Source organism: Anas platyrhynchos, chromosome Z (genome assembly GCF_047663525.1).
Source record: "Anas platyrhynchos isolate ZD024472 breed Pekin duck chromosome Z, IASCAAS_PekinDuck_T2T, whole genome shotgun sequence".
Taxonomy (NCBI): Eukaryota; Metazoa; Chordata; class Aves; order Anseriformes; family Anatidae; genus Anas; species Anas platyrhynchos.
In genome coordinates, this window is record NC_092621.1 from 85,017,375 (window position 1) to 85,038,442 (window position 21,068).

Consider the following 21,068-nt stretch of genomic DNA (forward strand, 5'->3'; position numbering starts at 1 on the left):
ACAGTCATAGAAATGTCGAGTGGCTCAGGTTGGAAGGGGCCTTAAAGACCACCTAGTTCCACTCCCCCTGCCATGGCCAGGGATGCAACTCACTGGCCTCACCCAACCTGGTGATGGGCAATGTCTGCCCACTCGCTCAGGACCCACAGGACCCAATTATAATTATTAATAACCTATTTTTAATAGTTTTTTATAATTAATAAGGTAATTAATTAATTAATAATTAATACTAATTATAATAACCTATTTTTAGAAGTAGCAATGAATATGTATTAGTCTAGGAGCATAAAAATCAGCTACTTGATGTAACTGGTGTGTGCGTCCTGGTGGAGCGGAGACTCCCGGTGCACCCAGCGCTGTTTGCTTACCTCTATTCTTTTAATAAATCCTATTTTTTTTATTTAATCCTATTTGAAGACTGAGCCATTTCGAACAACCTCATTTGGTTTCTTCCTGCCCAGCTCTCCAGCCTGTCCAGGTCTCATTGCACTCAAAATTCTCATTTGTACTTTCTGTAGTACTAGTGTTATGCTTGTGCCATTTGGTTGGAAAGGTGAAATTGAGAATTTTCTTGATATTAGTAGGGACTCTGTGTTCAGAATATACCCCTGGCCATTCATGGGTAGCTTCTTAGCACAATAATCAGTACAACTGCCAGCAATTGCAAATAGTTGTGAGAGTGGCTAACAGATATGAGTACTGCTGGCATATGTCTGTCTATGAGGAAGCCCATTCCTTCTTGTACTTGCTGCTCATCACTGTCCCCACTCAATATCTACATACTGAATTGATGTGATTCCAGCAGGTAACCTTACTTCTTCTAATGTCTTAGCCAATTCAGCACGTGTTGGTGCAAGTCTGTGCTTAACCCCCTGGGGTAAATGAGCAAAAAATGCTGTATTACTTCCAAAGTAAAAGCAAATTTGTCTTGTTCCTGCCGTGGTAATGTGACCAAAAGATGTCTCTAACACCAATGACAGCCATCATTTAAATCCTGCTGTATTAAGCAGATTAGGTATGTCAGACAGACTGGGTGCTGTGGCAGTCAATGGTTTAGTAGCTGCATTCAACTTTCTGTAGTCTACTGTAAGCCACCATGTCCTTAATATTTGTAAGTGGCCATACTGGAGAAGTTCTTTCCTCTTCCTAGGCTGCCTGCTAGCAAGTTGATTGGGAGTACAACAAGAAAAATTTTTTTAATCAACATTTGGTGTGATTTTCAGCAACACAACTGCTATGAGGACTGCAAGAAAAATGCTTGCCAGGTTTGCAGCATAATACCAGTAGCCTGAATAAGTTATAAGGCAATAGAAGTCCCCTAGTAAAGGACGGTGTAAATGCCAAAACTTAATTGGACAAGCTGTTTCCTCCTGTGAGTAGATTATTCAGATTATTTCCTGTATTTCTTGTAACTGAAAAAACAAACAAACAAACAAACACAAAACAAACAAACAAAAAAAAAACAACCAAGAATATTTACTCCAAAATTTATCCATTTTAAATAGAACACATATTTTAAAAGTCTGTTTCTGCTACAGTTATGTGAAAGATTTTATCCCAAGTCTTCATTCTATACAGTAGAATAAAAAAAAATAAATTTCAAAGGACAATTTTCAGATTCACATTAAGGCCGGAGTCCACCTCATGTTGTAAGCCTCTTCTACCAGGTTAGAATATCACCACTAACACATTGGTACAATTCCTCTACAGGTAGTCAGCTCAGCTTTTGTCATTTACATTCCAATGGGACAGGAACTGATTCACTTCTTCCAAAGTTTGTGAAAAGCAATTCCCCCCCGCTTATTTTATAGCCTGGCTGAGCGATACACTGGAAGTTTTCTCTCCGGTATCAGAACATTTCAAAGCACGGAGTTCAGCCAGTGCAAGAAATCGGTTGTTCATCCAGACATCTTTAGGTTGAGTCTATTTTGCCTTTCAGAAATTCATAAGGATATGAGCATGGTAGAAAATATCAATAAAGTTTGGGAAACACAATGAAAGGAGGAAAAAGAAAAGGCAAAATTGAGCTTCAGAGCTGTACTGACAGATCTGAAATTCTGTGGGGATTCCCTAGGTTGGAAAAGCACAGCAAAACTCACGCCTGAGAATAAGGCACCATGAGGCTGCCAATACGCTAAGGTTACTTACTGTATTAGCATGCTTAATTACAACAAATTAACAACATGTAGTTCTTACCTCTGATATTAATTCCAATATTCTCTCCCTGCTCTGGTTGTGAAACACGGAAAGCTCTGTCACGCAGTCCTCGTCAAGGTGTCCCTGCTGCAAGAACATGGACTACATTCAAGCATGAAGCTTTCAGGTTGTCTCGTCGAGACACATCTGACCATGACACTGCTGTGATATGCAGCAGGCGGAGTCCCTCATTATCCAACATTTCAGATTTTGTATTTTAGTTAGCATCATGGCTAAATGTTGCCGTGAGTAAACGGAGAAAGTCACACAACTTCAGCAACTTGAGCGTCTCGACCCTCCCTGGTGAGAGGTTCTGAACTCACGTAGGAAAGGCTGTCTGCAGATAAGATTTTTCCCTTGAGTGGAAGCTACACTTTTATCTCTTCTTAAATATGCAAAGCTCCATCAGGCATGCACGTCTTTGCCAGAGCTGCTTAAAACTGACAGCGCACGTGCAACAAGCTGTTCTTTACCTAGACAAACAGCAGCACCCAGTGGCCAGCAGGAGGCATTGGCTGCAAATGAGCATCAGCTGCTCATCAGCACTTGGTGACAGCTGGAATTTCCCCCAAGCCCCCACACTATCCTCAACTCACACACATCAAAAGAGTTGAAGTACAGAGAGGACAAACATGCTTTCAAAGAGGTCAGCTTGTTGGCCAAACGAGCAATTCTCAGTGAGAACTAGAATTAAGATAAACCATAAGCATGTCCAAGAAAAATAATAATACTTGTTTTTTACCCCCTAAACAAAAGTATTGACCAAGCAGCCTGGAGAATCAACTGGTTGCTCACATACAGAAGTTCTGCACATTTTGATGAGAAGCTAGCTGTTTTGCTAATTAAGCATCAACGACAGAATACAATGACAACGTACCTTGAAATGCCTCCTCAAAAGAAATGGCAAAGAACCAGTACCGTTGTGACAGCAAATAAGATTACATGAAATGCCAAGGAACCTTCTTGGCAAGTGTACTTACTGGATATTTACTTTGCCAGTGGACAGCATCTCAATAACCTTCCATGAGCCACGGGTGACTTAACAGATGCTTAACTGTAATCCGCTTCTTTGGGTCCACCTAGTGGGCAGGAAGAATCAAGTTGTTACACAAATCTGTGAGAACAGAAGAAAAAACTTATCTTTTATTCAGACCTTCTGGGTGCTTAGAACGGATAGAATAGAAACCAACAACAATGTTTCAGAACCCCAGCAAAAGGAAGGTTAAATGTCTGAGCTGTGAATAACAGTTACAGCACCTATGGTTACAGTACATGTTCCAGTAACATTCTGCAGTGACTAGACTGCCTAGATGTAGCCCGAAGGCATATTTCATATGCTCAGCTTCATTAATAAAACGTCTCAGTTATAAACACTTCTTAATTGTGCTGCATCAATAGAACACCCAAATGCAAGGTGCTTCAAGACTTCATTTAATTATTTCCATTTTAATTTCTATATCCATGAACTATTATTACATTCTTGCATGAGAAATTTCTGCAGAAGACAAGGCTAAGCTTTCCTTCAAGGATTCAGACGTATAAGAGTTAATCTTCAAACACCAAATATTTTCTAAGTACTTCATAGATGTAGTATTCCGACCTAATGAAATAGCATTTTGTAGACCTATCTGAGTAGGAGCAGCACCTTTACCTGTAGCATTTGGCTAAGCAGCAGCGTACTGCTAGGAGAGAGCCACTTTGGAATAGTATATTTTCCTCTCTGTGGAAAAAAAATAAAGAGGGTGTAGAATGAACCTGGAATAGTTAGGTCAAACAGGATTATTAAATTACTTAGGTGATAGTGACATCTCTCTTCAGCCAAAAAGGAAGAACAGCCACATGCAAAAAATGTTTGAGAGTTGAGATAAGGACAGGGAGATCACTCACCACATACCGTTAGAAGGAAAACAGACTCGGCGTAATGAAGATCAATGTAATGTATTGACAAATGGTAATAAACTCGAGCAGTGAGAACTAAAAACCTCCTCCCTCTGAGCAATGCAAGGGAACAGGGCAGTCCATAATGCTTTGTCCCTGCTGCTCCCTACACCTCCCTCTCTGTCCCTGCTCCCCACGGGGTCCCTTGCAGGGGATGCCGTACTTCCCAAACTGAGCCTGCGGGGGCTGCCCACAGGCAGCAGCTCTTCAGGAACTGCTCCAATATGGGTCTGCACCATGCGGTCCATCCATCGGGAGCACGCTACTCCTGCAGATGCTCTCACCACACCTCCTGTTCCATCCTCACAAACATGCTTAGTGATATCATTAGAAACAGATGGGGGGCAGATTTCAGATGTCACAGTGCAGCTTTACTGGGAAAGTAAGGCATCAAATCCACATGATCTGCATGTGGGTCCAAGGAGCCCCATTACCCATTTTGCTTTTAATACATCCCTACAGATCAGGAGACAAGGTAAAACAAGTAGCCTCTCCTTGACTGAGGACAGTGCTGGAAGGCAAATACCTCGCAAGAGCTACCAGAACCATAAGATCACTCCACAAGTATTTTCTTCTTGCAGGAGCTGTAGCACATACTTGGTTGACTTAAGTATTCCCAAATGAAGAGATGTGGAACATTCCAGGGAAAGAAACAAGGTGTGCAAGCACTGTGATCCTCCTTCCAACCACAGGACCACGTGGGTTGAACAAGCTGTTCTTTACCTAGACAAACAGCAGCAGCCAGTGGCCAGCCGGAGGCATTGGCAAACAATGGAGAGACGGTCAGGACAAACGCTTTCAAAGAGGCCAAATCGGTAGCCGAACAAGCAATTCTCTGAGATACAGAAATGAGAAAAACCATAAGCACGTCCAATATGCTTGTGTGAAAACTTGTGTTTTGCTCCATCACGGGTTCCTTTCCACGGAGGAAGAATTTCAATTATGTCTTCTGTGTTGGGTCTGTCTGAGCTGGAGTCACCTTTTCCCTGCAGCAGCCCGCACGGTGCTGTGCTCTGCACTCGTAGCTGGAACAGCACTGGTATCACTCCAGTGTTGTGTCTATTGCTGCGTAGTGCTGGCACAGCATCAGGACTCCTTCCATGCCCCCAAGAGCCAGCAGGCTGGGGGTGGGCAAGTGATGGGGAGGGGACATTGCCGGGGCAGCTGACCTAACCCAACCAAAGGGATATTCCATAACACCTGATGGCACACTCAGCAATAAAAGGGGGGGCTCTCGTGGGGGAGAGGGCTGTTCCTCCTGAACAACCACTACGCGTTTGAGGCCCTGCTTCCCAGGACGTGGCCGAACACCGCTCGCCGATGGGAAGTAGAGAATAATTTCTCTCTCTCTCTGTGCTTCCGCGCGGACTGATTGTTTCTTTTGTATCTGTTTTTCCTTCCCATTCCCTTTCCCTTTAATTAAACCTTTCTCATCTCAAACCTCGAGTTCTCTGTGTTGTATTTTCTCCCCCTTCCTTCTGAGGAGAGGGGGAGGGAGAGAGCGGTTGTGGTGGAGCTTGGCTGCCCACCTGAGTAAAACCACCACATCTTCAAGAACCCATTAGTGAGATCTTTAGAAATGGATTGTAGGCAATTTCACAGTGCTCAGGGGTTGGGGCCCTTGCTCAGTGAGGAGGGGCTGAGGCAAAGATGTTTGGTCAGACTGCAGAGGAACCTCAGGGCAGCCTTCTCAGAACTACAAGGAGGGCAGCAAGACAAAGCCAAGCTATCTCAGCAGGGCATGGTGCGATGACGACAAACAGCAGGCATGGGGGTACAAATCACCAAAGGGAGATGGCAATTCTTTGGGTGTTATATAAGGGTGTTCTGGTGTCTCACAGACCTTGCTGATGCTGTTTTAAAATGATTAAAAAAGCGAGGTAGGAATTAAAATTATTTCACTTATTGCGAACACAGAAGAGTGGCTATTAAATTGGGGGAGAAAATATAGCACAAAGAGGCTGGAGATGAGAATGGTTTAATGAAAGGGCAGGGGAATGGGGAGAAAAAGAAACAAAAGAAACAACAAGGCCGCGGGGAAGCGCAGAGAGAAGGAAAAAGAAATATTCTCTACTTCCCATCAACGAGCGATGTTCAGCCATGTCCTGGGAAGCAGGGCATCAGAACCTGCAGTGGTTGTTCAGGAGGAACAGCCCCCTTCCCCACGGCAACCCCCTGTTTATTGCTGAGTGTGGCATCAGGTGCTATGGAATGTCCCTTTGGTTGGTTTAGGTCAGCTGCCCTATCGATGTCCCCTCCCCATCACCGCCCACCCCCATTGATTTCCTTTGATGAAGTGGCCAACCATCTGGTTGCCCAGGGGAAGCCAGCTGATGGCACCTCTTTGGATTTCAGCACAGCTTCAAGACAGCTTCTCACTGTCTCCTTCTGGACCAATTGGGCAGCACACAGCTAGAGCAATGCATAATGCGATGGGTGAACAAGGGGCTGACGGGTCGCGCTCCAAGGGTTATTGTAAATGGGGTCGCATCAGGGTGGCGGCCAGTCATAGGGGCTTCCGCAGGCCTCCATTTTAGGGCCTGTTCTCTTCGGTGTTGTCCCGACTGACTCGCATGTAGGACTTGAGGGCAGATGGAGTCCATTTATGCATGATGCTAAACAGGAAGGAGTGGCTGACTCCATCGAGGGGAGGAAGGCTTTGCAGAGAGATCTCGACAAAGCAGAGAGCTGGGCAATCCCCAGCAATATGAGGTTTAGCAAGAGCGAGTGAGGGATTCCACGCCTGGCAAGGGGCAACCCTGGCTGTATGGACAGCACAGCCCTGCAGACAGGGATCTGGGGGTTTTGGTCGATGGCAAGTTGAATGTGATTCAAGCACGGGCCCTGGCAGCCAGGAGGGGCAACAGCATCCTGGGGTGCCTCCAGCACGGCATCGCCAGCCGCTCAGGGGCAGGGATTGCTGTGCTCTGCTCTGCGCTCTTGCAGCATCACCTCAAGTCCTGGGTGCACTTTTGGGCAGCACACTAACACAAGGACATCAGGTTATGGGAGAGTGTCCAAAGGAGGGCTTCGAAGTGGTGGAGGATCTGGAGAGTAAGACGGATGAGGAGCACATGAGGTGCGCGTGTTTGTTCAGCCTGCATGAGACTGAGGGGAGGCCTCATGGCGGCCGGCAGCTTCCTCACGAGGGCAGCAGAGGGGCCGGCGCTGAGCTCTGCTCTCTGGGGCCACTGACAAAACTCGAGGGAATGGCAAGGAGATGGGCCACTGGAGGCTCTGGCTGCAGGTGAGGAAAAGATTGGACACCACCACGGGGCTTGGCCACTGAAACAGGCCTCCCAGGGAAGTGGTCATGGCAGCCAAGCTGCTGGGGTTCACCAAATGTCTGGCAAGTGCTTTCAGACACATGCTTTGGTTTTTGGGGGTCACCCAGAGCGCTGGGCTCTCAGGTCAGCCAGCGGTGGGCTGTGAGGTCACCCAGCAATGGGCTGTGACCTCACGGCCCTCGCTGCTTATCTTGGGGCGCCGTCAGAGCCTGGCCCAGCCTGGCTCGTGCCTGGACTCTGGCTGAGCGTTTGTGCGAGGCTTGGAGTGCCGAGCAAGGATCTCTTGGGAGATTTGTTGGAGCTGTGCTGTGGGGCCGTTGGCAGCTGCTCTCGGTGCCCGTCCCCGCAGCCAGTGCCTGCGTTTCCCCGGCCCTGCCTGGCTCAGGCAGCCGGGGCTGTGCAAGGAGTGCTCGCAGCAGTGCAGGTGAGCTGTGAGGCGACACGTGCCCCGGGGCTGGGCTTGGGGTTTTGTCCTGCTGAGGGGCCGGGGCACTGCCGCTGCCTGCCCTGGCTCAGCCACTGACCCTGGCCTCTCTCCTTCTTGCAGCGCACAGCAGCTGTGGCAGCGGTGCCAGCCAGGGGAAGCAGCTCCCCATCTGCAGCTCTCCCCAGCCCGCTGCAGCGAGCCGACACCATGGGCGGTGAGGCCCAGGACATCACCTGCCCTGTGTGCCAGGGGGCCCCCAAGGAGCCCAGCTACATCCTCCCCTGCCTGCACCAGTTCTGCTTCGGGTGCGTCATGCGCTGGGTCCAGAGAAGCAGCACCTGCCCCCTCTGCAGGCAGCGCATCACCTCCATCCGCTACTCCATCTGGGCGGAAGACGACTTCCTGGAGGTGCAGGTGGCCCCCGATGCAGAGGCGCAAGACGACAGCCCCCAGGACGAGCAGGGGGCTGCAGAGCCCATGCCCCAGCCTGCCGTCAGAGGCCTCCCGCCCGAGGAATGGGCAGCCCTCTTCAGGGAACACCTCGAAGTCCTGGGGCCGCTGCGCTCCTGGGTGCGCCAGCAAGCCAGGGAGCTCTTCGATGCTGCCTGGTGGGACCAGGACATGCTGGAGGCCACCGTCGTCGCTTGGCTGTGCCGCTGTGGGCTGGATGAGCACGCCTTGGTGCGGGAGCTGCGGCCCTTGCTGCAGGGCCACACGGTGAGCATTGTGCAGCGGCTCATCTCCATCATGGGGGAGATATGCAGCGAGGAGTACCTCGAGGAGCTGGGCTTCCTGGAACCGCGTCCTGCCAGCCAGCTCTACATGGACAACGGCCCTGACGTGGACCTCGAGGGCTCCCAAGACACCGGGGAGCCAGAGCTCGAGGGCTCCCAAGACACCTGGGAGCCAGAGCACGAGGGCTCCGAAGACACCGGGGAGCCAGAGCACGAGGGCTCCCAAGACACCTGGGAGCCAGAGCTCGAGGGCTCCCAAGACACCTGGGAGCCAGAAGACAGCCTGGAGGCCACCCCCAGCCCTGCTGCCTCCCCCCGGGACACTCCTGTCACCAGCCTGCTCTCCTCCAGCAGCGCGGAGGATTCTGACATCGAGGAGCTGCCCAGCGCCTCCAGTGCCGCCCTGCCTGCGGGTCCTGGCCAGCCGCCCGCTGCACCCATCCCTGAGGAGCAGGAGGAGCTCTTCTCAGAGCCTGAAGAGGAGGAAGCAGAACACGCTGCAGTGCCGGGCTGCAGCCACGGGCCCTCTCCTCCTGGCCAGGGCAGGGACAGCTCACCTGGGGGGCCCCGGCGCCCCCCGAAGAGGAGGGCCGACAGCAACCCGGACTCTCCCCAGCCCTGCAAGAGGCCCCCGCGCCTTTAGCAGGGCACATCTGGTTGTCATCAAAATAAAGAGTCGTGACCCTGCCACAGACAGTGTCTTGGGCTTCTTCGTCGAATCCCAGAATCCTACAGTCATAGAAATGTCGAGTGGCTCAGGTTGGAAGGGGCCTTAAAGACCACCTAGTTCCACTCCCCCTGCCATGGCCAGGGATGCAACTCACTGGCCTCACCCAACCTGGTGATGGGCAATGTCTGCCCACTCGCTCAGGACCCACAGGACACAATTATAATTATTAATAACCTATTTTTAATAGGTTATTATAATTAATAATATAATTAATTAATTAATTAATACTAATTATAATAACCTATTTTTTAGAAGTAGGAATGAATATGTATTAGTCTAGGAGCATAAAAATCAGCTGCTTGATGTAACTGGTGTGCGTCCTGGTGGAGCGGAGACTCCCGGTGCACCCAGCGCTGTTTGCTTACCTCTATTCTTTTAATAAATCCTATTTTTTTATTTAATCCTAATTTGCATCCTGAGCCATTTCTAACAACCTCATTTGGTTTCTTCCTGCCCAGCTCTCCAGCCTGTCCAGGTCTCATTGTACTCAAAATTCTCATTTGTACTTTCTGTAGTACTAAAAAATCACAGAATCACAGAATTTCTAGGTTGGAAGAGACCTCAAGATCATCGAGTCCAACCTCTAACCTAACGCTAACAGTCCCCACTAAACCATATCCCTAAGCTCTACATCTAAACGTCTTTTAAAGACTTCCAGGGATGGTGACTCCACCACCCCCCTGGGCAGCCCGTTCCAGTGCCTCACAACCCTTTCAGTAAAGAAGCTCTTCCTAACATCTAACCTAAAACTCCCCTGGTGCAACTTTAGCCCATTCCCCCTCGTCCTGTCACCAGGCACGTGGGAGAACAGGCCAACCCCCACCTCACTACAGCCTCCTTTAAGGTATCTGTAGAGAGTGATAAGGTCGCCCCTGAGCCTCCTCTTCTCCAGGCTGAACAAGCCCAGCTCCTTCAGCCGCTCCTCGTAGGACTTGTTCTCCAGGCCCCTCACCAGCTTCGTCGCCCTTCTTTGGACCCGCTCAAGCACCTCCATGTCCTTCTTGTAGCGAGGGGCCCAAAACTGAACACAGTACTCGAGGTGCGGCCTCACCAGAGCCGAGTACAGGGGGACGATCACCTCCCTAGCCCTGCTGGTCACACTGTTTCTGATACAAGCCAGGATGCCGTTGGCCTTCTTGGCCACCTGAGCACACTGCTGGCTCATATTCAGCCGACTGTCCACCATCACTCCCAGGTCCTTCTCTGCCTGGCAGCTCTCCAACCACTCATCTCCCAGCCTGTAGCTCTGCTTGGGGTTATTGCGCCCCAGGTGCAGGACCCGGCACTTGGCCTTGTTGAACTTCATACAGTTGACCTCAGCCCATCGGTGCAGCCTATCCAGATCCTCCTGCAGAGCCTTCCTACCCTTGAGCAGATCGACACATGTGCATAGCTTGGTGTCATCTGAAATCTGAGGGTGCACTCAATGCCCTCGTCCAGATCATTGATGAAGATGTTAAAGAGGACCGGCCCCAGCACCGAGCCCTGGATGACGCCACTAGTGACTGGCCTCCAACTGGACTTGACTCCATTTACCACAACTCTTTGGGCCCGGCTATGCAGCCAGTTTCTAACCCAACGAAGCGTGTGCCGGTCCAAGCCAAGAGCAGCCAGTTTCTTGAGGAGAATGCTGTGGGAGACGGTGTCAAAAGCCTTGCTGAAGTCAAGGTAGACCACATCCACAGCCTTTCCCTCGTCCACCCAGCGCGTCACTTTGTCATAGAAGGAGATCAGGTTCATCAAGCACGATCTGCCTTTCATAAACCCATGCTGACTGGGCCTGATCGCCTGCTTGCCCTTCAAGTGCCGCATGATGACTCCCAAGAGGATCTGCTCCATGAGCTTCCCTGGTACTGAGGTCAAACTGACAGGCCTGTAGTTCCCCGGGTCAGCCCTCCGGCCCTTCTTGTAGATGGGCGTCACATTCGCTAGCCACCAGTCAGCTGGGACCTCCCCCGATAGCCAGGACTGCTGATAAATGATGGATAGGGGCTTGGCCAGCTCCTCTGCCAGTTCTCTCAGTACCCTTGGGTGGATCCCATCCGGCCCCATCGACTTGTGCACATCCAAGTGCCGTAGCAGGTCACCAACCAGTTCTTTGTGGATGGTGAGGGCCACATCCTGCTCCCCATCCCCTTCCACCAGCTCAGGGTACTGGGTATCCAGAGAACAACCGGTATTGCCGCTAAAGACTGAGGCAAAGAAGGCATTGAGCACCTCCGCCTTTTCCTCATCTCTTGTAACTAAGTTTCCCCCCGCATCCAGTAAAGGATGGAGATTCTCCTTAGTCCTCCTTTTTGTGTTGATGTATCTATAAAAGCGTGTTTTGTTATCTTTAACGGCAGTAGCCAGATTGAGCTCCAGATGAGCTTTGGCCTTCCTAATTTTGTCCCTGCACTGCCTCGTTACATCCTTATAGTCCTCCCTAGTGGCCTGTCCACTTTTCCAAAGATTATAAACCCTCTTTTTCCTCCTAAGCTCAAGCCACAGTTCTCTGTTGAGCCAGGCTGGTCTTCTTCCCCGCTGGCTCATCTTTGGGCACATGGGAACAGACCGCTCCTGCGCCATTAGGATTTGCCTCTTGAAGAGCGCCCAGCCTTCCTGGACCCCTCTGCCCTTCAGAACCGCCTCCCAAGGGATTCCACCAACTAGTGTCCTGAGCAGCCCAAAGTCAGCCCTCCGAAAGTCCAATACAGTGGTTTTACTGGTTCCCTTCCTGGCCTCGCCAAGAATGGAGAACTCCACCATTTCGTGGTTACTCTGCCCAAGACAGCTCCCGACAATCACATCCTCCACCAGTCCTTCTCTGTTTGTGAAGAGAAGGTCTAGCGGGGCACCACCCCTGGTAGGTTCACTAACCAGCTGCGTCAGGAAGCGATCTTCCACTTTCTCCAGAAACCTCCTAGACTGCTTTCTCTGGGCTGTGTTGTGCTTCCAGGATATGTCAGGGAAGTTGAAGTCCCCCACGAGTACAAGCGCTGAAGATTTCGCAACTTCTGCCAGCTGCCTGTAGAACTCCTCATCCGTCTCCTCATCCTGGGTCGGCGGTCTATAGCAGACCCCAACCAGGACACTAGCTTTGTTGTCCCTGCCGATCCTAACCCAAAGGGACTCGCTCTTGTCATTCCTAGCCTCGAGTTCTACAACCTCAAAAGACTCTCTAATATAGAGAGCCACACCACCACCCCTTCTGTGCTGCCTGTCCCTTCTGAAGAGCTTATAGCCAGGCATTGCAGCACTCCAGTCATGAGACTGGTCCCACCACGTCTCCGTGATGGCAACCAAGTCGTAGCCTGCCTGCTGCACGTTGGCTTCCAGCTCCTCCTGTTTGTTACCCATGCTGCGTGCATTGGTGTAGATGCACTTCAGCTGGGCCATTACCTTATTCCCCGGCCTTGCTATGGTTCCCCCTGGTACAGCTCCAACAATCCTTGCTTCACCCCCATCCCCCTTCTTACCTAGTTTAAAGCCCTATCAATGAGCCCCACCAGCTCCTGGCCAAGGATCCTTTTTCCCCTAAAGGATAGGGACCCATCTACGGCCATCAGACCAGGTGCTGAATAGACTGCCCCATGGTCGAAAAACCCAAGATCTCTGCGTTGGCACCAGCCCCGGAGCCACGTGTTTAACAGGTGGGCGGTCTGTGTCCTCTCTGTACCCCTCCCTGCCACCGTAGGGATGGATGAAAACAACACCTGCACTCCCGCTCCGTCCACTAACCGTCCCAGCCCCCTAAAGTCTCTTTTGATTGCCTTCAGGCTTCTGTCTTCAATGTCGTCACTGCCCGCCTGGACTATCAGGAGAGGATAATAATCAGAGGGGCGTACCAGGTTGGGGAGCTTCTGGCAATGTCCCTGACCCTGGCCCCAGGGAGGCAGCAGACTTCCCTACGGGTAGGGTCAGGCCGACAAATAGGGCCCTCTGTTCCCCTAAGGATAGAGTCTCCCACAACAATCACCCTTCTTTCTTTCTTGATGGAGGCAGTCCTGAGGCGTGGAGTCGACCTCCTCGCCCTAGGCATCCTCCTGGGAACACTTTCTACCTCTTCCTCAGTTGCTGGTCTCTCAAGCTCCAGGGCCTCAAACCTGTTGTGTAAGGGCACCTGGGAAGGTGGGGCCGGAAGGGGAGGGCATCGCCTGCCATGTCGCGCAGGGACCTGTCTCCATTCCTCCTCAACTCCCAGATCCCCTCCCTCTGCCCGACGGCGACAGGGCAGGGGGTCCACCCCCGTTTCGGGTGTCTCACCCTGGTACCTGTCCTTGAGGCCCTGTAGGGAGTTACTCCACAAGTAACTACTAGTGTTATGCTTGTGCCATTTGGTTGGAAAGGTGAAATTGAGAATTTTCTTGATATTAGTAGGGACTCTATGTTCAGAATATACCCCTGGCCATTCATGGGTAGCTTCTTAGCACAATAATCAGTACAACTGCCAGCAATTGCAAACAGTTGTGAGAGTGGCTAACAGATATGAGTACTGCTGGCATATGTCTGTCTATGAGGAAGCCCATTCCTTCTTGTACTTGCTGCTCATCACCGTCCCCACTCAATATCTACATATTGAATTGATGTGATTCCAGCAGGTAACCTTACTTCTTCTAATGTCTTAGCCAATTCAGCATGTGTTGGTGCAAGTCTGTGCTTAACCCTCTGGGGTAAATGAGCAAAAAATGCTGTATTACTTCCAAAGTAAAAGCAAATTTGTCTTGTTCCTGCCGTGGTAATGTGACCAAAAGATGTCTCTAACACCAACGACAGCCATCATTTAAATCCTGCTGTATTAAGCAGATTAGGTATGTCAGACAGACTGGGTGCTGTGGCAGTCAATGGTTTAGTAGCTGCATTCAACTTTCTGTAGTCTACTGTAAGCCACCATGTCCTTAATATTTGTAACTGGCCATACTGGAGAAGTTCTTTCCTCTTCCTAGGCTGCCTGCTAGCAAGTTGATTGGGAGTACAACAAGAAAAATTTTTTTAATCAACGTTTGGTGTGATTTTCAGCAACACAACTGCTATGAGGACTGCAAGAAAAATGCTTGCCAGGTTTGCAGCATAATACCAGTAGCCTGAATAAGTTATAAGGCAATAGAAGTCCCCTAGTAAAGGACGGTGTAAATGCCAAAACTTAATTGGACAAGCTGTTTCCTCCTGTAAGTAGATTATTCAGGTTATTTCCTGTATTTCCTGTAACTGAAAAAACAAACAAACAAACAAACAAACACAAAACAAACAAACAAAAAAAACAACCAACAATATTTACTCCAAAATTTATCCATTTTAAATAGAACACATATTTTAAAAGCCTGTTTCTGCTGCAGTTATGTGAAAGATTTTATCCCAAGTCTTCATTCTATACAGTAGAATAAAAAAAATAAATTTCAAAGGACAATTTTCAGATTCACATTAAGGCCGGAGTCCACCTCATGTTGTAAGTCTCTTCTACCAGGTTAGAATATCACCACTAACAAATTGGTACAATTCCTCTACAGGTAGTCAGCTCAGCTTTTGTCATATATATTCCAATGGGACAGGAACTGATTCACTTCTTCCAAAGTTTGTGAAAAGCAAGTCCCCCACGCTTATTTTATAGCCTGGCTGAGCGATGCACTGGAAGTTTTCTCTCCGGTATCAGAACATTTCAAAGCACGGAGTTCAGCCAGTGCAAGAAATCGGTTGTTCATCCAGACATCTTTAGGTTGAGTCTATTTTGCCTTTCAGAAATTCATAAGGATATTAGCATGGTAGAAAATATCAATAAAGGTTAGGAAACACAATGAAAGGAGGAAAAAGAAAAGGCAAAATTGAGCTTCAGAGCTGTACTGACAGATCTGAAATTCTGTGGGGATTCCCTAGGTTGGAAAAGCACAGCAAAACTCACGCCTGAGAATAAGGCACCATGAGGCTGCCAATACGCTCAGGTTACTTACTGTATTAGCATGCTTAATTACAACAAATTAACAACATGTAGTTCTTACCTCTGACGTTAATTCCAATATTCTCTCCCTGCTCTGGTTGTGAAACACGGAAAGCTCTGTCACGCAGTCCTCGTCAAGGTGTCCCTGCTGCAAGAACATGGACTACATTCAAGCATGAAGCTTTCAGGTTGTCTCATCGAGACACATCTGACCATGACACTGCTGTGATATGCAGCAGGCGGAGTCCCTCATTATCCAACATTTCAGATTTTGTATTTTAGTTAGCATCATGGCTAAATGTTGCCGTGAGTAAACGGAGAAAGTCACACAACTTCAGCAACTTCAGCGTCTCGGCCCTCCCTGGTGAGAGGTTCTGAACTCACGTAGGAAAGGCTGTCTGCAGATAAGATTTTTCACTTGAGTGGAAGCTACACTTTTATCTCTTCTTAAATATGCAAAGCTCCATCAGGCATGCACGTCTTTGCCAGAGCTGCTTAAAACTGACAGCGCACGTGCAACAAGCTGCTCTTTACCTCGACAAACAGCAGCAGCCAGTGGCCAGCAGGAGGCATTGGCTGCAAATGAGCATCAGCTGCTCATCAGCACTTGGTGACAGCTGGAATTTCCCCCAAGCCCCCACACTATCCTCAACTCACACACATCAAAAGAGTTGAAGTACAGAGAGGACAAACATGCTTTCAAAGAGGTCAGCTTGTTGGCCAAACGAGCAATTCTCAGTGAGAACTAGAATTAAGATAAACCATAAGCATGTCCAAGAAAAATAATAATACTTGTTTTTTACCCCCTAAACAAAAGTATTGACCAAGGAGCCTGGAGAATCAACTGGTTGCTCACATACAGAAGTTCTGCACATTTTGATGAGAAGCTAGCTGTTTTGCTAATTAAGCATCAACGACAGAATACAATGACAACGTACCTTGAAATGCCTCCTCAAAAGAAATGGCAAAGAACCGGTACCGTTGTGACAGCAAATAAGATTACATGAAATGCCAAGGAACCTTCTTGGCAAGTGTACTTACTGGATATTTACTTTGCCAGTGGACAGCATCTCAATAACCTTCCATGAGCCACGGGTGACTTAACAGATGCTTAACTGTAATCCGCTTCTTTGGGTCCACCTAGTGGGCAGGAAGAATCAAGTTGTTACACAAATCTGTGAGAATAGAAGAAAAACTTATCTTTTATTCAGACCTTCTGGGTGCTTAGAACGGATAGAATAGAAACCAACAATGTTTCAGAACCCCAGCAAAAGGAAGGTTAAATGTCTGAGCTGTAAATAACAGTTACAGCACCTATGGTTACAGTACATGTTCCAGTAACATTCTGCAGTGACTAGACTGCCTAGATGTAGCCCGAAGGCATATTTCATATGCTCAGCTTCATTAATAAAACGTCTCATTTATAAACACTTCTTAATTGTGCTGCATGAATAGAACACCCAAATGCAAGGTGCTTCAAGACTTCATTTAATTATTTACATTTTAATTTCTATATCCATGAACTATTATTACATTCTTGCATGAGAAATTTCTGCAGAAGACAAGGCTAACCTTTCCTTCAAGGATTCAGACGTATAAGAGTTAATCTTCAAACACCAAATATTTTCTAAGTACTTCATAGATGTAGTATTCCGACCTAATGAAATAGCATTTTGTAGACCTATCTGAGTAGAAGCAGCACCTTTACCTGTAGCATTTGGCTAAGCAGCAGCGTACTGCTAGGAGAGAGCCACTTTGGAATAGTATATTTTCCTCTCTGTGGAAAAAAAATAAAGAGGGTGTAGAATGAACCTGGAATAGTTAGGTCAAACAGGATTATTAAATTACTTAGGTGATAGTGACATCTCTCTTCAGCCAAAAAGGAAGAACAGCCACATGCAAAAAATGTTTGAGAGTTGAGATAAGGGCAGGGAGATCACTCACCACATACCGTTAGAAGGAAAACAGACTCGGCGTAATGAAGATCAATGTAATGTATTGACAAATGGTAATAAACTCGAGCAGTGAGAACTAAAAACCTCCTCCCTCTGAGCAATGCAAAGGAACAGGGCAGTCCATAATGCTTTGTCCCTGCTGCTCCCTACACCTCCCTCTCTGTCCCTGCTCCCCACGGGGTCCCTTGCAGGGGATGCCGTACTTCCCAAACTGAGCCTGCGGGGGCTGCCCACAGGCAGCAGCTCTTCAGGAACTGCTCCAATATGGGTCTGCACCATGCGGTCCATCCATCGGGAGCACGCTACTCCTGCAGATGCTCTCACCACACCTCCTGTTCCATCCTCACAAACATGCTTAGTGATATCATTAGAAACAGATGGGGGGCAGATTTCAGATTTCACAGTGCAGCTTTACTGGGAAAGTAAGGCATCAAATCCACATGATCTGCATGTGGGTCCAAGGAGCCCCATTACCCATTTTGCTTTTAATACATCACTACAGATCAGGAGACAAGGTAAAACAAGTAGCGTCTCCTTGACTGAGGACAGTGCTGGAAGGCAAATACCTCGCAAGAGCTACCAGAACCATAAGATCACTCCACAAGTATTTTCGTCTTGCAGGAGCTGTAGCACGTACTTGGTTGACTTAAGTATTCCCAAATGAAGAGATGTGGAACATTCCAGGGAAAGAAACAAGGTGTGCAAGCACTGTGATCCTACTTCCAACCACAGGACCATGTGGGTTGAACAAGCTGTTCTTTACCTAGACAAACAGCAGCAGCCAGTGGCCAGCCGGAGGCATTGGCAAACAATGGAGAGACGGTCAGGACAAACGCTTTCAAAGAGGCCAAATCGGTAGCCGAACAAGCAACTCTCTGAGACGTAGAAATGAGAAAAACCATAAGCACGTCCAATATGCTTGTGTGAAAACTTGTGTTTTGCTCCATCACGGGTTCCTTTCCACGGAGGAAGAATTTCAATCATGTTTTCTGTCGTGGTTTAACCCGGCCGGTAGTTAAACACCACGCAGCCGTTCGCTCACCCTCTCCCCTCCCTCTCTGGGACAGGGGAGAGAAATGGAAAGTGAAGCCCGTGAGTTGAGATAAAGACAGTTTAGTAAGACAGGAAAATAACAATAACAATAACAATAATAATAATACAATGGTGATAATAGGAAAGTAATAATAATATGTACAAACAAGTGATGCACAATGCAATTGCTCACCACTCGCTGACTGATGCCCAGCCTAACCCCGAGCAGTCCGGTCCCCTCCCCCGGCTAGCCACCCCTATATATTGTTTAGCATGACGTCAGATGGTATGGAATACCCCTTTGGCTAGTTTGGGTCACCTGTCCTGGGTCTGTCCCCTCCCAGCTCTTACTGCACCCCCAGCCTGCCCGTTGGCAGGACAGAGCAAGAAGCTGAGACATCCTTGGCTTAGTATAAGCACTGCTCTGCAACAATTAAAGCATCGGGGTGTTATCAGCACTCTTCTCATCCTAAGCCAAAACACAGCATTCCACCAGCTACTAGGAAGAAAATTAATTCTGTGCTAACTGAAACCAGGACATCTATCCACCCCTTATTCCATACCATTTATGTCATGCTCAGGTTACACTCTTTTCCATACATTCTAATTAGTCACCTATAGTAATCATGGTAGTGATAACATACAGTACAATATACTATTTAACATGGTACAATTCAGTTCATGGGCTATTCTCACCCAGTATTAAATCTCCTTGAGGTACACACCGGACCTCTCCGTTCTTTTGCATCACCCACCAAGTGTATCCAGGTCCCTGAGCGAAAACAATTCCACGAATAGGTTTGCCTTTTCCTGAGGCAGGAGTAGCCCAGACTGTTTTACCCAGCATATTTTTTACATGCACTACAGGAACTTTATCCCCATCTACAGTACGTAACAGGTTTGATTGGGCAGGTCCAGCTCGGTTGGTAGATCCCCTAGTATTGACTAACCAGGTGGCCTTTGCCAAATGCGTATCCCAGTTTTTGAACGTCCCAGCGCCCATTGCTTTCAAGGTAGTCTTTAACAGGCCATTGTATCGTTCAACTTTCCCGGAGGCTGGTGCATGATAGGGGATGTGATACACCCATTCAATACCATGTTCTTTGGCCCAAGTGTCTATAAGGTTGTTTCGGAAGTGAGTCCCTTTGTCTGATTCTATTCTTTCTGGGGTGCCATGTCGCCATAGGACTTGCTTTTCAAGGCCCAGGATGGTGTTCCGGGCGGTGGCATGAGGCACAGGATATGTTTCCAGCCATCCGGTGGATGCTTCCACCATTGTAAGTATGCGGCGCTTGCCATTGCGAGTTTAAGGGAGTGTGATGTAATCAATCTGCCAGGCCTCTCCATATTTATATTTCAGCCATCGTCCTCCATACCAAAGAGGCTTTGACCGTTTGGCTTGCTTGATTGCAGCACATGTTTCACAGTCATGAATAACCTGTGCTATAGCGTCCATGGTCAGGTCCACCCCTCGATCACGAGCCCATCTGTATGTTGCATCTCTACCTTGATGGCCTGAGGTGTCATGGGCCCATCGGGCTATAAATAATTCACCTTTATGCTGCCAATCCAGGTCCACCTGAGCTACTTCAATCTTAGCAGCCTGATCCACCTGCTGGTTGTTTTGATGTTCTTCAGTAGCCCGATTCTTGGGCACATGAGCATCTACGTGGCGTACTTTCACAGCCAGGTTCTCTACCCGAGCAGCAATATCTTGCCACAATGCAGCAGCCCAGATGGGTTTGCCCCTACGCTGCCAGTTGTTTTGCTTCCATTGCTGTAACCATCCCCACAGGGCATTTGCTACCATCCATGAATCGGTGTAGAGATAGAGAACTGGCCATTTTTCTCGTTCAGCAATGTCTAAAGCCAGCTGAATGGCTTTCACTTCTGCAAACTGACTCGATTCACCTTCTCCCTCAGCAGCTTCTGCAACTCGTTGCGTAGGACTCCATACAGCAGCCTTCCATCTCCGATGCTTCCCCACAATACGACAGGACCCATCAGTGAACAGGGCATATTTCTTTTCATTCTCTGGTAACTGGTTGTACAGCGGGGCTTCTTCAGCACGGCCCACCTCCTCCTCTGATGATATCCCAAAGTATTTGCCTTCTGGCCAGTCCATGATCACTTTCAATATTCCTGGGCAACTGGGGTTTCCTATTCGAGCCCGCTGAGTAATCAGTGCAACCCACTTGCTCCACATAGCATCAGTTGCATGATGCGTAGAGGGGACCCTTCCCTTGAACATCCAGCCTAGTACCGGCAGTCGGGGTGCTAGGAGGAGCTGCGCTTCAGTACCGACCACCTCCGAAGCAGATCGAACTCCTTCATATGCTGCCAATATCTCCTTTTCAGTTGGAGTATAGCGGGCCTCAGATCCTCTGTATCCCCGACTCCAAAACCCCAGGGGCTGACCTCGAGTTTCCCCAGGTTCTTTCTGCCAAAGGCCCAGGTGGGGCCGTTCTCCCCGGCTGCAGGGTAGAGCACATTCTTTACATCTGGTCCTGTCTGAACTGGCCCAAGGGCTACTGCATGGACTATTTCCTGCTTGATTTGTTCAAAGGCTTGTCGTTGTTCAGGGCCCCATTCAAACTCATTCTTCTTACGGGTTACTTGGTAGAGCGGGTTTACAATCAGACTGTAATTTGGGATGTGCATTCTCCAAAACCCCACAACACCTAGGAAAGTCTGTGTTTCTTTTTTGTTAGTTGGTGGAGACATAGCTGTTATTTTGTTGATCACATCCATTGGGATTTGACGACGTCCATCTTGCCATTTTATTCCTAAAAACTGGATCTCTCGTGCAGGTCCTTTGACTTTATTTTGTTTTATGGCAAAACCGGCTTTCAGAAGGA

General features: G+C 48.6%; 1 protein-coding gene and 2 long non-coding RNA genes across 5 annotated transcripts; all 3 read right to left on the reverse strand.

The window, feature by feature from the left end:
• Positions 1-552: 552 nt before the first annotated feature.
• On the reverse strand, positions 553-3,921 carry LOC113842220 (uncharacterized). Of its 3 annotated transcripts, none has more exons than XR_011805917.1 (4): positions 3,848-3,921; positions 3,177-3,275; positions 2,197-2,283; positions 553-1,412 (listed from the first exon to the last, which is right to left on the reverse strand). It is a non-coding gene; the product is annotated as an uncharacterized lncRNA (long non-coding RNA). The 3 variants fall into 3 exon arrangements; XR_011805916.1 differs by lacking the exon at positions 553-1,412 and adding an exon at positions 1,439-1,932; XR_011805915.1 differs by lacking the exon at positions 553-1,412 and having other exon boundaries at positions 1,440-2,283.
• Positions 3,922-7,598: 3,677 nt separating this feature from the next.
• Positions 7,599-9,812, reverse strand: LOC140000820 (uncharacterized). The gene is made up of 3 exons (XM_072031650.1): positions 9,800-9,812; positions 8,847-9,047; positions 7,599-8,747 (listed from the first exon to the last, which is right to left on the reverse strand). The coding sequence occupies exons 1-3, from the start codon at positions 9,810-9,812 to the stop codon at positions 7,624-7,626; spliced, it is 1,338 nt and encodes a 445-aa protein (XP_071887751.1). The 3' UTR covers positions 7,599-7,623.
• A 5,521-nt stretch (positions 9,813-15,333) lies between these two features.
• On the reverse strand, positions 15,334-18,436 carry LOC140000768 (uncharacterized). The gene is made up of 4 exons (XR_011805965.1): positions 18,404-18,436; positions 16,932-17,000; positions 16,265-16,363; positions 15,334-15,371 (listed from the first exon to the last, which is right to left on the reverse strand). It is a non-coding gene; the product is annotated as an uncharacterized lncRNA (long non-coding RNA).
• Between the last annotated feature and the right edge of the window lie 2,632 nt (positions 18,437-21,068).